Source organism: Staurois parvus, unplaced genomic scaffold (genome assembly GCF_062004578.1).
Source record: "Staurois parvus isolate SC_StPar_1 unplaced genomic scaffold, SC_StPar_1.0 ptg000414l, whole genome shotgun sequence".
Classification (NCBI taxonomy): Eukaryota; Metazoa; Chordata; class Amphibia; order Anura; family Ranidae; genus Staurois; species Staurois parvus.
In genome coordinates, this window is record NW_028318210.1 from 1,496,862 (window position 1) to 1,520,776 (window position 23,915).

Sequence of the window (23,915 nt, forward strand, 5' to 3'; positions counted from 1 at the left end):
GGGCACTGCACAGTTTTTATTTTTTTATTTCTTTTTTTCCTGAAGTTGGGCTTTAAAAAGAACCTGTCACCTTGTCCACTTCGGGAAAATGACCGTCTCCTTAAAGTCCACCAGTAGACCCAGTGATTGTTACCTTCACAGCTCTCATTGCTCCTTCCCCTGTCACAATCTCTAAAAAAAATACCAGCTACAACTGGTTGGTGGGGGGTATTTGTTTTTTTTTTTTAAAGAGACCCAGTTGCTATAACCAGAATGAGCAAGCTCACTTTACACACAAAATTTTACATTGTCATATCTATACTGATCATTTGAATAAACCATGAAGGTAATTAAAGATCAAAGCATGTGAACCTCTAAGATACGATCATCTTTAAAGGAGCATACATGAAATCAAATATTTCACGCAGATTTTCCCTCCAGGTGTGGGTTTGACTTGCTGTTCACAAGAATTCTGTAAAATACAAGGCCTGACCAAGCAAGATTTCAAAAGGCTTAGAAGAGTTGTTAAAGCGTATGAGATTGGGAAAAAAATTAGCAAAAGGAAAAACAATTAAAGATTTGGATCCATATAAATCCATAACCAAATAATTAAAGTGGAGTTCCAGTGAAAAGAAAAAAAAAGAAAGTCGGCAGCTACAAAAACTGTAGCTGCTGACTTTTAAAAAAACAGACCCTTACCTGTTCCTCGATCCTGCGGTGCCCCCCCGCAGCCCATTTTTAAGGGCTGCCCTGTGTTCCTGGCGCTGGCATCTTCAGTGTGGGCACCCGACTGTGACAGCTTGCGGCTTCACAGCCAGGTGACCACTGTGCTGCGCTTTGTGAATGGTCCCGTAGTCTTCTGGGACCTGTCACGAGTCCCAGAAGACTACAGGGAGGGGAGGACAACTTCCGCATCCGATCGCCTAGGTCAGTGATGGCGAACCCGTGGCACGCGTGCCACAGCCGGCACGCCGAGCCTTATCTGTGGGCACGCCAGGAGAATCCAGCGGCGCGCTGTCTTCCCGGCTGTAGTGTGCGTGACAGCCGGGTCCCAAGTGCGCATGCACAAGAAGCAGTGCTCTTTGTGAATGGTAAGGCGGTACCTGGGACACATGACAGATCCCAGAAGCCGCCGGACCAATCACAAAGCGCAGCGCTTCTCGCGCATGCGCACTGGGCATCCGGCTGTCCGCCCACACTACAGAAGCCGGGAAGACAACGCGCGGCTGGATAAAGGAACAGGTAAGATAAAAAAAAAACTCTGCGGAAGTAAGAGCGGGTACCTGTCAAATTCAGGTACCCGCTCCCCCTCCCTCCCCAAAGGTCAGCAGTCATCCCTGTGCTGTCCGCAGTCTCTGGTCATCCCTGTGCTGTCCGCAGTCTCTGGTCATCCCTGTGCTGTCCGCAGTCTCTGGTCATCCCTGTGCTGTCCGCAGTCTCTGGTCATCCCTGTGCTGTCCGCAGTCTCTGGTCATCCCTGTGCTGTCCGCAGTCTCTGGTCATCTCCTGTACTGTCCGCAGGCTCTGGTCATCTCCTGTACTGTCCGCAGGCTCTGGTCATCTCCTGTACTGTGTCCGCAGTCTCTGGTCATCTCCTGTACTGTGTCCGCAGTCTCTGGTCATCCCTGTACTGTGTCCGCAGTCTCTGGTAATCCCTGTACTGTCCGCAGTCTCTGGTCATCCCTGTACTGTGTCCGCAGTCTCTGGTCATCCCTGTACTGTCCGCAGTCTCTGGTCATCTCCTGTACTGTGTCCACAGTCTCTGGTCATCCCTGTACTATGTCCGCAGTCTCTGGTCATCCCTGTACTGTCCGCAGTCTCTGGTCATCTCCTGTACTTTCCGCAGTCTCTGGTCATCCCTGTACTGTCCGCAGTCACTGGTCATCCCTGTACTGTGTCCGCAGTCTCTGGTCATCTCCTGTACTGTGTCCGCAGTCTCTGGTCATCCCTGTACTGTCCGCAGTCTCTGGTCATCCCTGTACTGTGTCCGCAGTCTCTGGTCATCCCTGTACTGTATCCGCAGTCTCTGGTCATCCCTGTACTTTCCGCAGTCTCTGGTCATCCCTGTACTGTCCGCAGTCTCTGGTCATCTCCTGTACTGTCCGCAGTCTCTGGTCATCTCCTGTACTGTCCGCAGTCTCTGGTCATCTCCTGTACTGTCCGCAGTCTCTGGTCATCTTCTGTACTGTTCGCAGTCTCTGGTCATCTCCTGTACTGTGTCCGCAGTCTCTGGTCATCTCCTGTACTGTGTCCGCAGTCTCTGGTCATCTCCTGTACTGTCCGCAGTCTCTGGTCATCTCCTGTACTGTCCGCAGTCTCTGGTCATCTCCTGTACTGTCCGCAGTCTCTGGTCATCTCCTGTACTATGTCCGCAGTCTCTGGTCATCCCTGTACTGTCCGCAGTCACTGGTCATCCCTGTACTGTGTCCGCAGTCTCTGGTCATCTCCTGTACTATGTCCGCAGTCTCTGGTCATCCCTGTACTGTCCGCAGTCTCTGGTCATCCCTGTACTGTGTCCGCAGTCTCTGGTCATCCCTGTACTGTGTCCGCAGTCTCTGGTCATCCCTGTACTGTCCGCAGTCTCTGGTCATCCCTGTACTGTCCGCAGTCTCTGGTCATCCCTGTACTGTCCGCAGTCTCTGGTCATCCCTGTACTGTGTCCGCAGTCTCTGGTCATCCCTGTACTGTCCGCAGTCTCTGGTCATCTCCTGTACTGTCCGAAGTCTCTGGTCATCTCCTGTACTGTGTCCGCAGTCTCTGGTCATCTCCTCTACTGTGTCCGCAGTCTCTGGTCATCTCCTGTACTGTCCGCAGTCTTTGGTCATCCCTGTACTGTGTCCGCAGTCTCTGGTCATCCCTGTACTGTGTCCGCAGTCTCTGGTCATCTCCTGTACTGTGTCCGCAGTCTCTGGTCATCCCTGTACTGTGTCTGCAGTCTCTGGTCATCCCTGTACTGTGTCTGCAGTCTCTGGTTATCCCTGTACTGTGTCTGCAGTCTCTGGTCATCCCTGTACTGTGTCTGCAGTCTCTGGTCATCCCTGTACTGTGTCTGCAGTCTCTGGTCATCCCTGTACTGTGTCTGCAGTCTCTGGTCATCCCTGTACTGTGTCTGCAGTCTCTGGTCATCCCTGTACTGTGTCTGCAGTCTCTGGTCATCCCTGTACTGTGTCCGCAGTCTCTGGTCATCCCTGTACTGTCCGCAGTCTCTGGTCATCCCTGTACTGTCCGCAGTCTCTGGTCATCCCTGTACTGTGTCCGCAGTCTCTGGTCATCCCTGTACTGTGTCCGCAGTCTCTGGTCATCCCTGTACTGTGTCCGCAGTCTCTGGTCATCCCTGTACTGTGTCCGCAGTCTCTGGTCATCTCCTGTACTGTGTCCGCAGTCTCTGGTCATCCCTGTACTGTGTCCGCAGTCTCTGGTCATCCCTGTACTGTGTCCGCAGTCTCTGGTCATCCCTGTACTGTGTCCGCAGTCTCTGGTCATCCCTGTACTGTGTCCGCAGTCTCTGGTCATCCCTGTACTGTTAATTAGTTTGCACTACTGTACGAGTTGTTTTTTCTAAACCAAAAGCTCGATATTCAGGTTTCATTGCAGTGTTGGCACTTTGAAAGAAATAAGTTGGTTTTGGGTTGCAGTTTGGGCACTCGGGCTCAAAAAGGTTCGCCATCACTGGCCTAGGTGATCGCAGCGGGAGCGGGTACCTGTCAATTTCGGGTACCCGCTCCCCAAAGGTGCCAATCCTTAACTGGGAGCGGGGGACCAGTCCTTAAAGCGGGACTTCCCCTTTTGGGTGGAGCTCCGCTTTATGAGACGGAAATAAGTCAATACAATTGCTAATATATCTATAGATAATTATCCTAGAAAGATTGATGCAGGGGTTCACTGTACAGTCGTCAGGCTACAAAGACATCTTGGGGGACAGGTAAAGTATATGCAGGTGCCTTTTGTATTGTATAACACCTGGAATCATAAGTGTCTCAACTGTCAGCATGATAAAAGTATCAAGATGGTGTGTTGCTGTGTCACAGCCTGGTGGCTTGCAATTAATAAGGACTATTACATTTGTTTATTACAGTTTCTTATATAGCGCTGTCAATTTACACAACACTTTACACATATAGTATATTGTACATTCACATCAGTCCCTGCCCTTAAGGAGCTTACAATCTAAGGTCCCCAATTCACATTCATACATACACATACTTGGGCCAATTTAGGTAGGAGCCAATTAACCTACCAGCATGTCTTTAGAGCGTGGGAGGAAACCGGAGTACCTGGAGGAAAACCACACAGGCACAGGGAGAACATGCAAACTCCAGGCAGGCAGTGCCGTGGTTGGCATTCAAACCAAAAACCCTAGTGCTCATAGGCAGAAGTGCTAACCACTTTGCCAATTCCAGTTTATATCAGGATATTTAAAGATGAATTCCAGGTATAGGCATATTATACATAGTTACACTAAACCAACTTAGATCAATAGAACCTATGTATATGCCATACCTGGCTAATGCTCCTGAAAGCTGGAAATGATTGAAGCCGACACCGCTACACCAGTGATCTCCACTTTCTGGGTCCTGTGCTCAGCTGGCCTGATGCATTCTGAACAGAGGAGGTCGGCCACTCAGTATGGGCACTATTCAGAGAATGCTTTGCAATTTCTGAATGAATGCAAAACATTCTCTGATTGGACTAGGTGGAGGGTGTGACATCACCACCCTGTACCACCTAGGTCCCAGCAGAGAGCAATTTCAATTCATTCGGAAAATGCAAGGGTTCTCTCAATGGCGCTTATGCCGAGTGGCCGAACACCTGTGTTCTGAATACAGCAAGGCAGCTGCTCGGTGTGGGGAGCAGAAGCAAGTGGAGATCACTAGAGTAGGTGTGTACTTTTGAGATTTCCAGCTTCCAGGAGCATCAGTCATGGCATATATGGAGTTGCATTGTTCCAAGCCAAACCGATTTAACTATGTATAAAATATCTATACCTGGAATTCTTCTTTAACATTGGGGTGTTTGTCATTTCCTCAAATGAAGGGCAAATCATTAAAAGGATGGGTCAAACAGAAGCAATTCTATACTTTTAGTGCCAAAGTTGGAGCCTTGACCTCGGTCTCATTGAAAGGCTGTGAGGTGTCCTGAAGCAGGTCTATTTAAACAAAGCATTCCAAAAATATATGCATAAGCTGAAAATGTTTCCTCTACAGGAATGGGCGAAGAATACTTTCTAACTGCTTTGCAGGTCCAATCTGCAACCACAGAAAACATTTGGTCACTGCAAGTTCAAAGGTTATGCTCTATACTACATGAAAGGCTTCACATACTCTTTCTATCTATGATCTTAGCTTTTTAAATCACTTCTTCAAAAAATGTATAAGAGCAATATTATGTACATATTTTACTGTACATATTGTGTATTTTGGTAAATAAAAGAAAAACTTTATTATTATTTGTTACATGAAGTTCAGATCCCATTTTAGAAGCTATTCATGCTGCATTCCAGATGGGGGTCACATATTTTGTCTCAACAGTACATGCAACTGAAGGAAAGCTCTGCCCCCAACAACTGGAACACATCAGAGGAAAGTTATGCGGCCTGAGCAGTCCAGAATGCACATGTCATGGACATGCTGTAGGCCAGTAGTAGTAGCGGAGATGAAGGGCCTGCCCAGCAACATCTGGAATTTAGCTGTCCCTCTTCCCCCCTTCTACTCCGGTGACATCAGTGCTCCCATACTGTCTGTGGCTGTTGACAGGATGGAATGCAGAAGAGAAGAGGGAGTGAAGTCGTGTTTAGCAGTGACCATACATAAAGTTCTAACTTTGAGGCCCCTTTTAGGGAAGGGACATAAAGGATTGGGAGGGGCGGCATGATAAAGCTGTATTCTAACCTATCCTAATAGAAACATACCTGTGATAGTAACTGCCATTTCTGGCTCTGCAGGAATCTGGGCACATTACTGTCATGGTCTAATGGTGTAAAGCTGGCCTCACACCTGTAGAATTTCATTAGAAAATAGTCATTTTCAGAGCATTGGTTTGATTTATCTAAGCGTTAAAGGGAATGACTTTACAATTGGTTAAAAAAAAAAAAAAGATACTCGAAAAAAGAAGGAAATAGTTCGCCAAATCTAACTGCAATGAGTGGATTTCTAATTTCCATTGAATTCGTTTCCGGGTTAGAAAAATAGTAACTAGTCCTATGCACATGCACCTGTCAAAATTATTCTGGCAGTAGCACATTCATTCTGTGAGAAGTGAGGTATTGGCAAGGTACTGGAATGAAAAGTCCCTCAAAATGAGTCGAGTTTATGAAGGCACCATGGAATGGATGGACAAGTGATTTTTGTACTTTCACTTACGTACGTTCAAACCAAATTTTACAGGTGTAGGGCCAGCATAAGTATACCCTGCACACTCTAGCTAGGGGAGAAACAAGAAGAGCAAGAAGCAGGGGAAATAGTCAGACCGTGACAGTTGAGGTTGAGATTTAGTAAGCATTTTGGGGTTCCAGAATCCTATTACAATAAATCATGAGTGCCTTCATTAATGTGGAACTAATGCAGGCCATAGGTGGGTCGTTAATTGGCCGATTTTCGTAACGTTAGTGGATTAGTTCGACGGCCGTTTTTCATGTATTTTGCACTTTCAGATTATAGGTTATGTTGGGAAATTTGCAGCCGATTTGGACGATCGGCCGATTTTCTCGGCAATGATGGCCAAATCGGACGATTGTTTTATTAATAAAAAATCTGCGCATGAGCTGTGACCTGAAATGGTCAGAAGTTATGGGGTGAACTTTATGATTTAGTCGGACGATTTTTTTATTCGTTGGTGGGAACGTTGGCCGAACAAATGACCGATTTTTCGTTCGAAAAATCGGTCGATGTTCGACCCGTCTATGGCCTGCATAAGTTCCAAAATACTTACCTCCGCTTCAACAGTTCAATGTCTGGAAGGTCTCTGAACAGCGCAGGTACCTTCTCTTCCAGGTGCTGGTTTTCACCCATCTTAATTGGCCGGTGTGGATTGACGTCAATCCCACAAATACACAGGGGTGCAATCATCTTAGTGTGTGCGGCTCTATGTGCATTTCTCAGAAGACTGTGAGCAGCTAGGAAGGTTTATTTTATTTCCGAAGAGGCATTGTATGTCTCTTCTGCAATAAAGAGCCAGAATATTCCCAGTTTTTCCATTTTAGACTTTAGTTTCCCCATCACATTACTACCATATTACCACATCACAAGGCAGGGAACATAAGATTTATTGAAAATAGCTGCCTGCTGAGAATGATTCAGGTGTATGGAGTGTCTGAACAGGCATTGCACCTGGCATTGCACATACCTGTGCAGATATGCTGAGACATCTCACCTGTGTCGGCTTGTAAAAATGAGGCTATTCCAAGGCCTTCAAGGCCTAAATTCCATCTAGCAAGTCATCTGATCTCTGCTGAAATTAACCCCATGTGTCCGGTAAAGGATTGATCAGTGCTTTCCCAGATGTATAAAAGGTTTATTCAGGGCATCATGTGCAGGGTGATCAGGTATTCCAGGATGATGCCTGTCACTGCACTTTGTAGATCACACTTTACACTTTCACAGCAAAACTGAGATGCAAGTTGTTCTTTTCCCCAATATGGCCAGGAATTTCAGTGCCTTTCAAAATGCTCTGATGTGACGGAGCCCTTAACAAGAAAAATATGTTACAGTGAATGCAGGTCCTTACTGGGTCACATTTGCGGAAGCTCTGTACTTCATAAATACTTTTCTTTTAGAAAATACAGTTTTCATCTTTTTTAGCTGCTGATCTCCAGCCTTTTTATCCATTTCCTGTCTACATGTGCTCCAGTGGTGGCTGCGTGGGTTTGCTCAGGGTGGCTTTCCTGAGGGTGTCAATGGCAGAATATGCCACCATAATAGGTATCTGCATGGCAGCATTTCATCCTCACTGGAATTGCCTGAGCAGTATGGAGATTGATACAGAGCATTGTCACCCTATAACCGGAAGTGCCTGAACAAGGACTTTCATGGCGGGATCACCAACTATTATTTTTAAGAAAGCTGCATATTAAAAAAAAAAATAGCTTTGGTAATCCTATTATCATGTTTGAAGACTATATGAGAATTTAGTGACTTGAGTTTAGACCTGCGAAGATGTAAATGAAACAGTGTTTGTTTGTATCCACCTTAAATTTCAGAAAAATAGCAACATGCTTCCATGCGTTAACAGTAATAAATATAAGATTCAATTTCTGTATGGACAAGTCTTCTCCTTGGCTTTCAGTGGTGTATGTATACAGAGACAGACTGGCTCTTAGTGGGCGGGTGCGCACAAGTAATATTTTGGTATTGTGATCGTGCTAATAAACCACCTGTAAGTAATTGCTGGCAATTAGCTATTCATCTCTACACATTGGGAACAATGGATTGTAGCATGCAAGGATGATTAACCGCTAATGATCACAAAGTGCTCCAAGTTTGAAGATCAATTGCTGCTACCTGACACATTGGTGTCCGTTTATGACACAGAGAATAGCTGCGATTCAACAGATCTCAGCTATTCTCTGGTCATTCACAGTTTATAACACCCAGGAGATCATATCAGCCCTTCTCTGGAGATCTGTGTTCTCCCTCCAGATTCTCCAGCCCAGAGCTGGAGAATCGGAGGGACCGAAAACTAAGCAGAGATAATTTACCTCTGCTTAGTAAACTGATATTTTACTGTAATCTCGCGAGATTATAGTAAAATGAGCCGTTTTCCAGAGTTTGTAGACCGTTCTCCAGTGTTTGGAGACCGTTCTCCCTTCGTTTGGAGAACTGCTTCATAAACTGCATTCACAGGAGAACTGTGTTCTCCGAGAATGCCGGAGAACTGAGCAGCGATCTATTACCGCTGGTTCATAAACGGACACCTATATGTAGAAGGAGTTTTGGGGTGTTTTTAGGCTGATGTGGTGTGGTTTTTCCCTCAGCCTAGGTGCAGCACAGTATACCCACGGTTTTCGTGCGGATTACCTGTGCTTTGCTATAGATTTCTATTAGATTGGTCAGTTTTGGTGTGTTTTTTTTTTTTTTTAATTCCTGAAAGCAGAGCTCCAACGAAAAGACGAAGTTCCACTTTAATGCTTTGTCCCCCGCTCCCCGTTAAAGAAGATTGGCACCTTTTGAGGAGTGGGGGAGGAGCGGGTACCCGAATTTGACAGGTTCCCACTTCCTCTGCGATCGCCTAAGACATGTTTGTTATTTAAAAAGAAAAAAAAAGCCTTTAGAATCACTTTAACAGATATACTGCTACAGGGTGACACAGGTGCGCAAAATCACCTTTATATATTGTTAGATAGAAAATAGGAGGGGACCTGGAGAGATATTCAATCTCACCTGTCCTTGTGTAGTGGTTTTATAGGTGCCACACCCCTATTTAACCAGAAACCAGTATATATATGTGATTTTGTATTTCCAGGTGGGGGGGCACACCCTAGCCGCGCCGTCGTTCGTGACTGTCAATTACCGGGTCCCTGGCAGTGATTTCTCTCCGGTGCCCGATGATTGCCGAGGATCTCCGATGGGGAGGAGAACTGTATGTAAACAATACAGTTCTCCTCCCTGTCAGCTCATGTACACTGCTTTGGATGGTGCTGCACAGTCATCCAAAGCAGTGTGATTACAGTGAAGCATAGACACACAGCCCAAAGTAAAATGGCACACAGTTAACCCTTTGATCGCCCTTCATGTTAACCCCTTCCTGCCCAATGCCATTAGTACAGTGCCAGTGCTTTTTTTTTTTTTTTTTTTTTTTAGCACTGATCACTGTATTAGTGTCACTGGGGATGTCAGTGACACCAAGTCAGTTCCACCCCAACGCCAGAATGTGCCCCCAGCTCCCTCCACAGCTATCCTGAAACATAAACAGAATCCAAGAGCAGGTCAATGGTAAGCCGGGTCAGTAACGGATATACACAAGATTCAGCAGGATACAGGGAATTAGCTGAAGACCAGTCAGCACTGACAGAGAGTAAGAGCCTCCTTTTAAATAGTCTGTCTGGCTCCAGAAACTGGGCTCCCGCTTGCGTGCACCCATGTGTGCGTATTCTTGCACACATGCACGAGCCTATGTTCATTTTTATTAGCAATACGCCCGTGCTAATTTCTATGCGTGATGTTGTACGCATGCACATTTTTATGCGCCAGTCGCCATACAGGAATTCCCGTACACCTCAACACCTCTCCTTTTCCTTCTTCACTGTGCTGATGGAAACTCCCTAGTGACCCTGCTGTGATATGTGCTGATAACAAATCTCAAAGAGCCAGCGATTGTGTCAACTCCACAAGGTGTTCCTATAGAGGAAGGCAATAAAGCAACAAAATGCCTATACTGTAGAAGTTCGCATGTGACTCTATGTATAGTATGCTCAAATCCTCCTTTGTTCACATCATTGTAATTAGAGCTTTAAAAAGGACATATAGTCGGAACTAGGGAGGTCCAGCCTACACCTTGGTAGCTGATTGACCCTGTAGTCCATAGGCAGTAGATTAAGTCCATCATTCAATGCAACAGGTAAATGGAACAGTCTCACCATGTGGATCTCAGGACATCCATGCTAGCAGAGTGGAACAAATTGACATGCAGTCCCAGGTAGCGGTATCCAGGGATGAGACGGCACAGCTTGCAGCGTAGTATGCAGTGTTCACACAGCGGGTCAGGAGAGCCGGCGTGTACTCTGGCTTCTTAGCAGGGGATTGCATGTGGAAGGAGAACGTGATCCCTTCCGCCTACTCCCACTCCGGTCCTCCCACTGACCGGGGCTTCTTCAGGGTGTTTTTTGTTGCGACTTCTTTTTGGATGCACCTCCCACTTGGTATATGTGTTGTATGGGGGGGTTTGGCTTGAGCAGATGTACCACTTCCAGAACAGGCTGGAGAGCTGTTGGGGGTCTTTTATATAGGTGATATCCTTCTGCATTCTTTCTAAAAGCATTGTGAGTAGCCTGAAAATTCGGGCTACTTGGAATTGTTAATAGTCAGATAAAGGAGGTATGTAGAGCTAAGAACTTTAAGTACTGATATTGTTCCACCAAAAGTCCTTAAAAGATACGTGAAGCTGGTGTATGAGGCAACCTGACAACATCTGCCTTAAGTTGACCATAGATGGTTACAATTTCAAACAAACATTCTTAAGAAAAGTCTTAGGAAAATCCATACAAACGTTCTCAGAACATTCAAATGTCATTCAAAAGATTTTGTTTGCGTTTGACAATTGATTTTGAAATGAAAGGACTTTACTGTACGAAAAAAATTTCCATCTTGCTCCTTCAAATTTTCTCGGAACTGTGGTCAAAAATGGACTTTGATTTGACCTCACCTATGATTTGAAAAACACACTTTCCTAGAATGTTCTTTTCCAAGAATTTTCATTTGAAGCTCTGTCTATGGTCAGCTTTAAAGCCTATTTCCACTTTGGCAATCAAATTGGGATAACAACTACATTTATATTTATTACATATCCCCATTCACAGCATAACTTTAAAAAAAAATTAGAAATTGCAGCTTACCTTTTTCTGGACCCTTCAGCAAGGCAAATCCTCAGTAAGTTTACTTTTATGAGGGGTCTGGGCAGCTGTTTGCCATAATTTACCCTGTCTATACTGGGCAGGCAGGTCTTCATTATCACGTTCCTAACCCCAGAAACCACTAAACAGCTCATCCACTCCCTCATCATATCACGACTCGATTACTGCAACTCCCTCCTCACTGGCCTGCCTCGCCACAGGCTATCCCCGCTTCAGTCCATCCTAAATACAGCAGCCAGACTCATTCACCTTACCAACCGCTCCGTTTCCGCCACCCCCCTCTGCCAATCCCTCCACTGGCTTCCGATTGCACAACGGATCAAATTCAAAATCCTAACACTGACGTACAAAGCTGTCCACCATACTGCCCCGAACTACATCACCGACCTTATATCCAAGTACCACCCAACACGCACACTCCGCTCCTCACAAGACCTCCTTCCCTCTAGTTCCCTGGTCTCCTCCTCCCATGCCCGCCTCCAGGATTTCTCCAGGGTGTCACCCATCCTCTGGAACTCCCTGCCCCAGCCCATCAGACTATCACCTACTCTCCTCTCCTTTAGGTGCACCCTGAAAACTCACATCTTCAGGGAAGCCTACCCCACCCCCTGCTAATTTCCGACCACCTCCACTCTTCATACCACTCCATCCCCCACAGCTATCTCCTCCTGTACCACTATCCCCTCCCTCCTAGATTGTAAGCGCGAAAGAACAGGGCCCTCGAACCCCTCGTGTATCGCATTGTATTGTTACTGTACTGTCGCATGTTCTGTCTCCCTTTTACAATGTACAGCGCTGAGCGAACTGTTGGCACTTTATAAATACTGTATAATAATAATTGTAACTAGATTTGAGCACTGTCTGTCTTAACAAAGAGTTAACGAAGTAAAGGCTGGTCTTCTTGCATTGTATGCTAATGAGGACAGACCTGGGATAGGCTCACTCTAGCGCTGCTTGCAGTCAACTATGATACCTCCACCTGAGAAACGTCTGAAAGGTAATTTTTTTTTTTTTTTTTATTCAGATAGTCTGTGTGAATAGGAACACATAACAAACATATAGAGGGTTTTTTCCTAATTGACTGCAAAAGTGGAAATGCATTTTATAATTACAATATATACTGTATGGGTTTTGTCTGATGATCTATAGAGACATCTTGGTTTTTAAAGGTCAAGCTCAGGGGTTATGCAGATGTTCAGCATATCGTACCTTTGTGTTGAAAATATGAAACAAAATGTAATGGTATATTTGCGCTCTAATTATTAGTTTTTCTCTCTCTGTTCTTTGTTCTAGATACCAACGTAATCCGGTACATCCAGCTGGCGGAAATGAAGCTTAGTAGATGTTCCCAAAGAGAAAAGGAGCTCTCTTAAACAAGACATCCGTTTTTTGCTGATTTGATCACATGACTGTTTCATCACTGCTAGCTGCGCGGTTCAGTGATCACGCCTCACTAACCAGCCACACGATTTTCTTTTTCTTTGCAGTTCTTTAAAGTACTGTACATGGCTGGATGCATCTCTGCTTATAAGCCCCAGGCCCTTCATATCTAAAGGGTTAGAGGAACAAAAACAAAACTAGGGATCAAATCTGCCATAGATGTATCTGTGTCTGCTTCTGCAAAGCAATTGGCTTGCATTAACCAGAGGAGGGTGAGGTTGCCCATTGCATATTAAACCATCATTTTGTTTAAATCTGCTTATGGCTTATACTGTTGATGTTCAAAGGGCCTCCTGAATCATGCAATCCTTTTCAAGTCCCGTTTGATTCCTCTCTCACTTACACACAGCAAGCTCTTTTTATAGATCTGTATTTGTTAAAAACACTTACTGCTAAGGGAGTGCGCGTTGTGCCAATTCTTTGTGATTGGAGCATGGAGAGCAAAGGCAGGAATGGGCATTTTGTAAATGGCAGGTCTCCTGATTGCAGTTTTATATCCATTTGTGCAAGTTTTAATCCTTACCTGCCCAGATTCCATTTCTGTTACGGGAATTGACCACGTTTATTTCTACAGATGAAACACCTCTGAGCCTCCTGAAGCAAAGTGTTTGAAACAAGACCTGGCTGTTTTTGCCTATATGAGCAAATCAGAAACAGATTTAATGAGGACCTGTTGATATTTTTGGATGTAACCATAATTTTTTTTTGAAGCAGTAGCATTGATCGTATTTCTATTTGGTATCACTGCTGCCAAAGATTTGCTGCAGTGAGTTTTGAATTTATTTAAATAGTATGGACTGATTGACATCCTACAGGGGCTGATATTAGCCTATCAATACTCTGGCATATCTGCCATTCTGAGAAATGTCAGAGCTGCCAAATTGCCAACATAGGACTAAAGCTGGCCATACACTAATAGAATGTTATTTGAATTTTTTTTTATTTTAAGAACATTCTTTTGATTTCCTAATCATTAGTGAGGGTCAAATCAGTGCCCATATTTGACGGCAGTGATGAGAAAATTCCGTTTTCTTGAGCGAACGCATTTCTAACAGTGTTTGTGGTTTTTACTCTCCAAAGTCCATTCTAACATCAAATGTTTGAAGCAAACAAAATTTAGTAGTACTTTTCAAATGACATTCATCAAGTCATCGAGTATAGTAAGAATGTTCTTACAAATATTAATTTGAAAATCTATGAGTGTAAGACCAGCTTAAATCTTCTCCCATGTATATACATGAAACCTGAAAGGAGAAGAAAACAATTTCTATAGGCAACATAGGCGCTTCTTCTTTCAAACGCTTTTTTTTTTTTTACCTGAAGAGGAGAAGGTGTTACTGACAACAACCAATATTATTTCAGCTATCAAACCTGATTGGTTGTTTTTTCATGAAAATAACATTTCAGAATGTGATCAAATCCATTCTGCAGTATGGTGCAGTTTTATTTTTTTGAAAGAGCCACTGCGCATCACAGAATATATTTTTGGATGCATTGGTTTGTGGCCAGAATGGAATTTATTGCTACAAACTGGCTTGAGGTCCTAATGATCTAGTTTTGTTCATATATTGAGGGGAAGGCAGTTCACTTTTTGAGATACAGGTTGATATTTCCAGACAGGAAAGGCGTTTGCCTCAAGCAGCTTGATTTGTAAGAAAGGCCTGACTGCAGTATAGCCTTTTGGGAAATAATTAACACCTAATGATGGTGCTTTCACACCAACCGATTTTATCCATGTCTTAAGCTGTCTGCTAGTATTTGTAGTCATTTTAGCAGTAATCCCTGTTCAATGTAAGGTGAAACTGTATTTTTAAAGTCCAGTACATGTGTAAAAGTACATTACATCAAATTAAGCTGATGGGAAGGTGTGTTCAATCCAAACAGCTGTCAGCACCAGTTTTTTTTATACTAAAAGTATGGCTTAATAAAATGTAGACTTATTTAAATGTAATAAAGCTTAATATATTTTATTGTGGTTCTGCTTTAAAGTACAAACTTTTAATGTGATGGAGGTAGGATCTAACTGGAGGGAATGTTAACAATGGGGTCCTGATGATTCCTAAAATTCAAATATTAGCTCTTGCATGTATAGGTATAAGAGCAATGTAAACAGCAAACTTTTACAAAGCATTTGCAAGCTTATACCACTTTCTTGAAGCATATAAGGAACCCTGTAAATCTAGTTTAGGGGTATTAAACTGGTGTCACAAAGGGTGTAATGACTCTAGGCTTCGGTAGGCTTTCAGATTTCAAGCAGAGCTGAAGTTGTTGAAAGTCTACTGAAGCCTGGTAGCATCCGATTCAAAGTGACAGTCAACATTCCCATTAAAGCTGATTTCCAGGTATGGCAATTTTTTACATAATTACATTGATCCCGTTTGGACCAATGAAACTATGTACTGTATTTTTCGCTCCATAAGACGCACCTAGGTTTTAGAGGAGAAAATCAAGAAAAAAAATATTCTGAACCAATGGACTGCAGACACAGTACAGGAAGTGACCAGACACTGCGGACATATTACAGGAGATGACCAGAGACTGCAGACAGTACAAGAGATGACCACAGACTGCGGACATAGTACAGGAGATGACCAGAGACTGCGGACAGTACAGGAGATGACCAGAGACTGCGGACACGGTACAGGAGATGACCAGTGACTGCAGACACAGTACAGGAGATGGACCAGAGACTGCGGACATATTATAGGAGATGGACCAGAGACTGTGGACACAGTACAGGAGATGACCAGAGACTGTGGACACAGTACAGGAGATGACCAGTGACTGCAGACACAGTACAGGAGATGGACCAGAGACTGCGGACATATTATAGGAGATGGACCAGAGACTGTGGACACAGTACAGGAGATGACCAGAGACTGTGGACACAGTACAGGAGATGACCAGAGACTGTGGACACAGTACAGGAGATGACCAGACACTGCGGACCTTTAGGGAGGGAGGAGGACAGCCGGGTGCCCACTGCGCATGCGCTTTGTGAATGGCCCTGTCGTCTCCTGGGACCTGTCATGTGTCCCAGAAGATGCCGGACCATTCACAAAGCGCGGCGCTTCTCGTGCATGCGCAGTGGGCACCAGGCTGTCACAGATGCCGGGGCGGAAGGAAGCTGGCGCAGGAAGACTACAGCGCTGGACCGAGGAACAGGTGAGTTCCTGCCGCAGAGAACAGCTGAACGGCCGGCCCAGTATTCTGACATGGTGGCGGCGGAAATACCAGACCGGCCACTTTATATTCGCTCCATAAGACGCACTGACATTTTCCCCCTTTTTTTGGGGGGAAAAAAGTGCGTCTTATTGAGCGAAAAATACGGTACATAATAAAGCTGTGGAATCCCTCTGGAAGTTGTAAATCACTGTAGTAGGCACCACTACTACAGGGAGCTCCACTGGCTCTGGGGTCCCATGCCGAGTGCCCGCCCTTCTGCATTGTGAACAGAGGAGGTCCCCCACTGGCATGGGTTCCATTTAGGGAACATTGCTATCCAACACTTCTGGGTGTGTTCAGTGCTGCTTCCCCCGCTGCATTCTGTGGTTCCTCCTGCTGACCACTACACTACTACAGGGCACAGTGATGTCAGATGGGATCATGTTGTGCAGCGGGTACACAGTATCTGACACAGGCAGAAGTGTTGGATGCCAGCAGAGCCCTTGCTATAGTGTAGAAGATAACAAACACTGAAGTTGCTGCCTGTCAGACGTAAACATTAGTAATAGTCTTTAGTAGGGTGCTGCAAGCTCAATCATTTTTTGTGTATCAACAAGATCAATCTAAAGGCTTCAGCAAAGCATTTTGAACTTTGCTGAAAGCTTTGCAAATGCTTTGTAAAGCTGGCTGTATATGTTGCTGTTATGAAAGCTAAATCCTGTACATATAAGTCCCTGAGAAATCTCTGGCTTTGTTTTTTTTTTTGCTTTATGATTGAGAATATGTTCGACATGGTACTCGTATAGATAAGATGCTTGTGTGGCCATGAATGGGGGGGGGGGTGGTCTGGGGCACCTTCCAGCCTCATTAAGTATACCCGGATGGTCATATTGGTTCTTTTATATTGTTTTTAAAAAATAAGGTAGGAGTGTGGTAATAATGTGTACATTCTATTATGTAATGAAAAAGATGTTGGTTACTGGACATCTCCGCTTGAACACAATATTATTGTACAAGCTCAGGCTTTGCAGATTTCTCATGACCCTGAATGGAAAATCATTTGAAGGGGTGTCTGCATTTTGTTGGCCATATAGTGTACAAACACCACCCGTGAGTGCCAAGGCTTAGGGAGTTTCTTTGAATATGCAGGTAAGGCTACATCGTCGAACAAGAGCAGCCAGGGTGGCTGCCAAATAAAATCAGTAGATTCTTGCTGGGGGTTCTAGATGCCAGTGTGTGACCAGCAGAAGCTATCAGTGGTGGTTGTCAGATTTGTTCTCTGTCAATGGCCGGAGCCGTCACCATTCGTATGTAATTTCTCAGCTGGGCAGCTATATGTGAATAGAGCCTCCAACCGACCCTAGGTGCAGACCGTGTGCATCCAGGGTTGACATTTCTACGCAGTTCTAGATGTAGCTATTCAGCCACTTTTATGTGGTCATAGTGTTGGCACAGAGTGTTGCAGCATCCAAAGGTGGCATTTAACAACCTATGAACACAGCAAACTATGAGATATGCTCCCGTGTGAATATAGCCTAAGGGGTCCCAACTTCACTAGTTCCATATTTGATCTGACTCACTGATCCATTAAGTAGCGAAACAAAGGTTGACAGCCCTGAGACTTGCAGCTTTACAAAAGGTCAGCAATGGCAGCTTCTATTATTTTTTTTTATTTTAATTTATCAAACCTTTAGTTAAAGAAGCTTCTTGTTTTTACTTTTAACCTTTTCTTTTTAAATTCCAGTTTAAAATACCATACTTACCCCAACATCTAGATTTTGGGGGCAGCCACACTTCTAAGAGTGGAATTCTCTGACCAGGTTGTTCGAATATAGTTCACTTTGTATGACTTTGTCACTTTGAGGCATTTCAGTACTTTTGATAGTTTATGCTGCAAGAACTCGTTCATAATGGAACACGTTTGTACTTGCTGTACATTGTACATTCAGACGGAATCAGATGCTGAAATAGAAATGCATCTGATAGCAGATAAAACGCTCTCTCCGAAACAGATGTCACATATGTGGCAGGTGAACTGAGTCCTTAGGCATTCCTGAGCAAATCAGGATGTTGTGTTTTTTTTGTTTTTTGTAATGTTCTATGTAGAGAATTGGCGGTTGTGATTCTGAGAGTCCTTTCTCTCTTCTGTTCTCATGGAATCCTGCTATGGCGTCTAGCACAGGTGTCTTGTGTATAAAAACTGAGTCATGCTGATGAAAATGATTGTCGCTTTGTTTCTTGGATCTAATTGCCTCTTCAGTTTTATATCATTCTGATTTACTCCTGATAATTGCAGCTGCATATTCAGGAAGGAATTCTGCTCCAGATCTGAAAAAACAGCCTTATTTTAGTGAAAATATTCATGTTTGGCATTTCCCAGTGTTTTATCTAAATCTTGCATATGCCAGAGAATTTTGATTGCATTCTTTATATACACTATAAAGATCATTAAAAAAATGGAATTCCAGCCAAACAATTCAATTTTGCAGTATTTACACATTTGAAAATAATTGTATCTGTTGAAACATCTGTTTAGCCAGCCTTGTAATTCACACACATTTGCCTGGCTATATAGGCAGCTGGTGGCAGCCTTAAAGTGTGTAAGTATGGCCAAAGCTCTATTTGCCTTCTTCTCTTGAGGATCACAGGAGTGCTCTTTGTTATATACTCCTGTGACCAGTTTTCAGACTACAGAGGGGCTAAAGTTTGCTGTCAGCTAAAGTCACTCAGCCGTTCCAGGCACTGCAAAGATACTGACATTAAAGTCGGGATCCACCCAGATGCCTGTACCAGCACCTGACTCAGCCTTTCAGCAATCCACTGAGAGCCTAAGCCAGGTGCTCCCAACCCCTCCTCAGTCTGACACTCTGGAGTGCTGGAGGGGAAGAGCAGAGTTTTGGAGAATGACAGTCCCCGGCTTTCTGTTCACTGAAGACTGAGAATTGAGTGATCATCGGTCTTTGACTGCTCAGTTCTCAGTCTCAGAAGCGGCGGCAGACAGATGCAGCATCGGAACGATACTGCATCCACCTAGGTGAATATTTTTTTCTTCAACCCATACTTATCTATTCAATCCAAAAACAAAATGTGATAGTTTTGGAGCTTAGCAATCCTTACAAGGCCAGGACAAGGGGTGGGCAGAATGGGCAGCTGCCCTGGGCACAGCAGAGCAAGGGGGCAGAGAATGGACACAGGGCATTAAACCCATTCTATGGAATGCAAAAACAGTGTGTGTGTAGGGGGGGGGGGTGCAGTTCCACAGTCTTGCTCTGGGTGCTAGATGAACTTGTCCCAGTACTGTATGTTGATTACTGCATTTGATTTTTTTTCTTACACTCTTTTTTTTCTTTTATTTCAACGTGTTGTCATCCCAGGACAGGAAATGTGTCAAGACTACATAACACCTCTCTTCTCTATAACGTGGGGGGGGGGGGGGGGGGCTGGAGGTTATCAGCTCACAAAATTTCTTGCTAAGTGAAGTTATTTTTTTGGCACTTGTCAAACAGATCTAATATTCTTTCCTTGGTATATTTCACAGACCAAAAGGGAGCAAATAAGAGAAATGTATTGTTAGAATTTACATACAATGAAAGATCTGCAGCTTTCTGTGTCCTTCCCATACATTCCACCTGCCTGTATGGATGGCAGAGCACTATACAGTGTTCTCACTTCTGTTTTATAGGGATGCTGTCCTAATGTCGGCTGTATCTGTTTGGTTAGAGTGTGAAAGGGGAAATATGGCCACTTCCTGTATTTTGACAGGTCTCCGACATAACAGGAAGTGTGGGCCGATCCTCCAATCAGGGGCACAGATTGCATTTAAAGCTGAACTCCAGGAATTCAGCACCTTTGTAAAAAGTGAAGGCACAATATCAGTTAAGTCAACCAGATGCATGACAAGTCCTGGACTTATCTCCGTTATTTATATCAGACCGCTTTATTGCACTCACCGGAAGACAGCTATGGCTGCATTTCCAGGAGTTTGATGCTGATTCTTCAGCAGCTATTCCCACCCCTCCCTTTCTCTTGTCCAATCACAGAAGCCTTTGTATTATGTGAACTCATTCACAAAACACAAAGGCTTCTGTGAATGACAAGCAAATAGGATGGGTGGGCATACCTGCTCTGTGTGCTTCTCTCTTCCCTCACAGCATGTCTCAGTGTTTGCTTCTGTGTGCTCTGGCAGAGCCATAAACCCGCCAGATATAAATAGTAGAGATAAGTCCAGGAGGTGGCATGCACGTCCTTGGATTTAACTCATAGTGTGCCTTCACTTTTTACAAAGTGGCTGAATTCCTGGATTTCAGCTTTAAACGCACATTTTCTAGTGTGGTAGATTTAGATCTACTGTCAGGGTTTTATTGATGTCAGTATCTGTACCTTTATGGGAGAATTCACCTCCCTTCCTTTCCAGGTGACAGGCACCAGACAGAACAGGAAGAGAAGAGCAGGGATGAGCTCAGGTGTATTCAGATTCCTAGTCTGAACCCGCCTGCGCTGTTCCACCAGAAAGGTGTCCCTGCATACCATCAATCATAAGCCGATTCATTCCCTGACACCGCACATATAAATGCCGCTTGTTACACGTGGGATTACCTCGGCTGCTTATGATTGGTGGTGTGCAGGGACAGCTTTGTGGCAGAATAGCTCAGGCGGGTTTGGACTAGGAATCCGAACACTCTTAAACTCATTCCTAAATAAGAGGAACGCTCCTCTATGGAGATTTAGGAAGCGTGTTATACCGGACTGAAAAATCTCAGCGGGGAAGTGGAATTTAAAATCTGACCCTTCCCCTTGCAGTATTTAAAAATACATTTTATTATGTCTGAAGAAATGGTAACTGGACTGAAGAATGTTCTGCTGTGATTAGGTTGTGTGTACAGCGGCCTCCAGGGAGCGTCAGGCCCCATCAGCATTTCTCAGCATTTAGTGCAGAGCTTTGCTGTTACTCTGCATAGACTTCATTTACTGCAGCATAGATTTCATTGTCTGCGTCACGCTTCTTCTGTTTCCACGGCTAAATACAGGTCGATGGTAGCATGAAAGTGCCGGTGTGCCGCCATCAATCTTCAATGAAATCTATGCAGAGTGGCAGCACGACTCCACTGAAGCAGGGCTAAATGAAGAGGAACACAGACAGGGCCTGGGTGGGCAACTATTCCTCTGCTCTTGTATCCTCATAGAGATCAGTTCTTAGGCTCCATGCACACGCGGCGCTTTAATAACGCTGGTAACATTAGCTGTGTAAAGACACGTTAAAAACTTGAGTTTTATAGCGTTTTTTGCAATCGCGTTTAGCAGCATTTTGCTGTTTTTTCACGTTTGCGGATTTTTTTTAACCCAAAAAAAATTGGGGGGGGGGGGGGGGTAAAAAAAGGTCCAAAAACACCGGTTTGCTGTGATTTACCATGTTTTTCAGCATTAGAGTGTTTTTACAGCTAAAAAAACTCTAGAAACCCACTAGTCCTGGGGTTTTTCAGGCCAAAAAATGTTGATTACAGTCTATGTGTGCATGAACACATAGGATAACATGCTGGGGGGTTTACTGGATGTAGAAAAACGTCAAAAGCCAAAAACAGCCGCTGTAAAAACGTCCAGTGTGCATGAGGACTTAGACTGTTAACACAGTAGTATTATATTTGAAATATTTCCACATAGAAACATATGAGACTGAGGCTTAGTTTACACTCACGGTCTGGAGGGTGGTAAAAATAGGCAGTTGAGCTGCTGTGCATGTCCCCTACCCTTTAAACTGCAAAGGTAGCCTGACAAAGTCATACAAAAGAGTAGATTTACTAAAATGGGTTTACTCAGAATCTAGTGCAGATGTACATGGTAGCCAATCCGCTTCGAACGTCAGTTTGTTCAGTTAAGCTTTGGCAATAAAACCTGGAAGCTGGTTGGTTTCTGTCCAGAATTGCACCTAATTTTGTACTCTCCAGCTTTAGTAAATAATCCCCATAGTGTGCTTTGCATTGCAGCATGACAAAAATGATCCCTCCTGCTGGGTTTGGCGAGCAGTCCCACCTCTGAATGCAACCCATTCGAGAAAATGGGGTCGCCCTGCAACAGCAAGCTGACCGTAAGGCTTTCAGTGCGGTGTTCCCATTCCATAAGTCTGTTTGGATGTCCAAATAAAAACAAAACAAGCAGGCAGTGGGGGTACAGTGCCAGTATCGCCTCCTGAATGCCCGCCATCCACACCTGTGCCACTCTGAAAACAATCCAATGCAGAAAGTTTTTCACAGACCAACGGGTGTAAATACGCCCTAAGGGCCCCATTAGGCTAGGTTAACATCTGTGCAGGTGGTGCCGCTGCGGATCCACACAAAAATCTGTGCAGCCGCAGCACCCACACAGAGCAATGCAGACCCGCGGGCGGGTGCCATTAATTCTAATGGCACACCGCCCGCACTGGAAATCGCAACTGTACTGGGAACCAAAGTTCCCGTGTGGGGTGCGTTTTCAGAGGAAGTGCAGGGACTTCTTCCCTGCATGACCCGGGGCACAGGAGTCCATTCAAATGAATGGGCTCTCGTGCCCGCGCAAAATGCGGCCCGCAGGAACGCGGATATGTGAACCAGGGGTTAAGTGGGCTTTGACACCCATCCTGTGTGCTGGGCCTCTATTTTCTGCAGCAGCATTCGCTTTGGAGCTGCGCACACAGGAAATCTATAGAAGTGGATGTAGACGCAATGGCTGCACAGACAGCCATATGTCAAAACCTGACATGCGTGTAGGAGCTGATGAATGGATCTGAATGCAGACAATGTGTTTGAATCTGTGCATCCACTCCTACATCAAACGTCAAACTTTGATATATGTTGTGCAGCCGCTGCTGCGTCTGCATCCACCTTTATAGGCTGGCTGTGTGCGGATGCAGAAAACAGCACAAAGGGCAGATCTCAATGTCCGTCTGAAGGAGCCCTTGTATGATTTACAAAAATTGGGACTTGTGGCCCTCCATGTGTCTATGGACCAGTGTGAAATGGTGATTGTTTTTGCAGGATGCTAGCTGATTAATTCCTAAAGAGGAACCTCACCTATTTTGAAAAAAGTCTCCAGACAGAGGGGCGGTCACCCTCACCTGGTGCGGAATGAAAAAGTTGGAGAAGGTACCTGCTGCAAAAGGTATTTGCTACCCCAAAGCAAAAAAAAAAAAAATGTCAAATGTGTAAAAGAGAGGGGGAAGGGTTAGGACTCTGCGATGGGTAAGATGTGAGTGAAGACCTCCTTTAAGGTTTCCTCCACGTTTCCTTGCAGGCATCATACTTGCATTTTTCGAAGGCTGGTTTTATTTTTATATACAGGCTTGGCAATTTCTTGGGGCAGCAGGTAAATTTTCTATGAAGAGCGTTTATTCTTTTTCAGTCTGTTTTGTGCCTTTTTTTTTTTTTAGAAACTGGTATGGAAGAAGGGATACGTCTTTGTATACCCTATTAAGAATAGAGATTACTGATCGCAACTATTGAGACATGTAGGCTGCCAGTCCCTAAATCTGGTAAGAGATGAAGATTCCAGGGCAGGGCGCGCCTTTACATGTGAGGCCTCCAGCTGGTCTTCAGTTATAAGATGTTCCAGGCTATACTAGGTGAATGTTTAGGCCTCATCTGATGCCAATGTTGAGTGTAAGGTCCCTCAGGCAAGTCTTTGAGCTTCAGGTAGTCCCCAGGTTCTCTGTTGTTTACAGTGGGTCTGTTGGCCTGGCCCTTATTTGAACTGTGGTTGGCCATTCTGAAGGTTACACTCTTTCTGTATACCTAAATTG

At 44.6% G+C, this 23,915-nt stretch overlaps 1 protein-coding gene across 1 annotated transcript in view; it reads left to right on the plus strand.

The window, feature by feature from the left end:
* Positions 1-14,952, plus strand: part of TTC9 (tetratricopeptide repeat domain 9) — a 50,284-nt gene extending 35,332 nt beyond the window's left edge. The window contains exon 3 of the mRNA XM_089686840.1: positions 12,836-14,952. Coding sequence (XP_089542966.1) covers positions 12,836-12,915 — 80 coding nt within the window. The 3' untranslated portion in view covers positions 12,916-14,952. The remainder of the gene's footprint in view (positions 1-12,835) is intronic.
* The last annotated feature ends 8,963 nt before the right edge of the window (positions 14,953-23,915 follow it).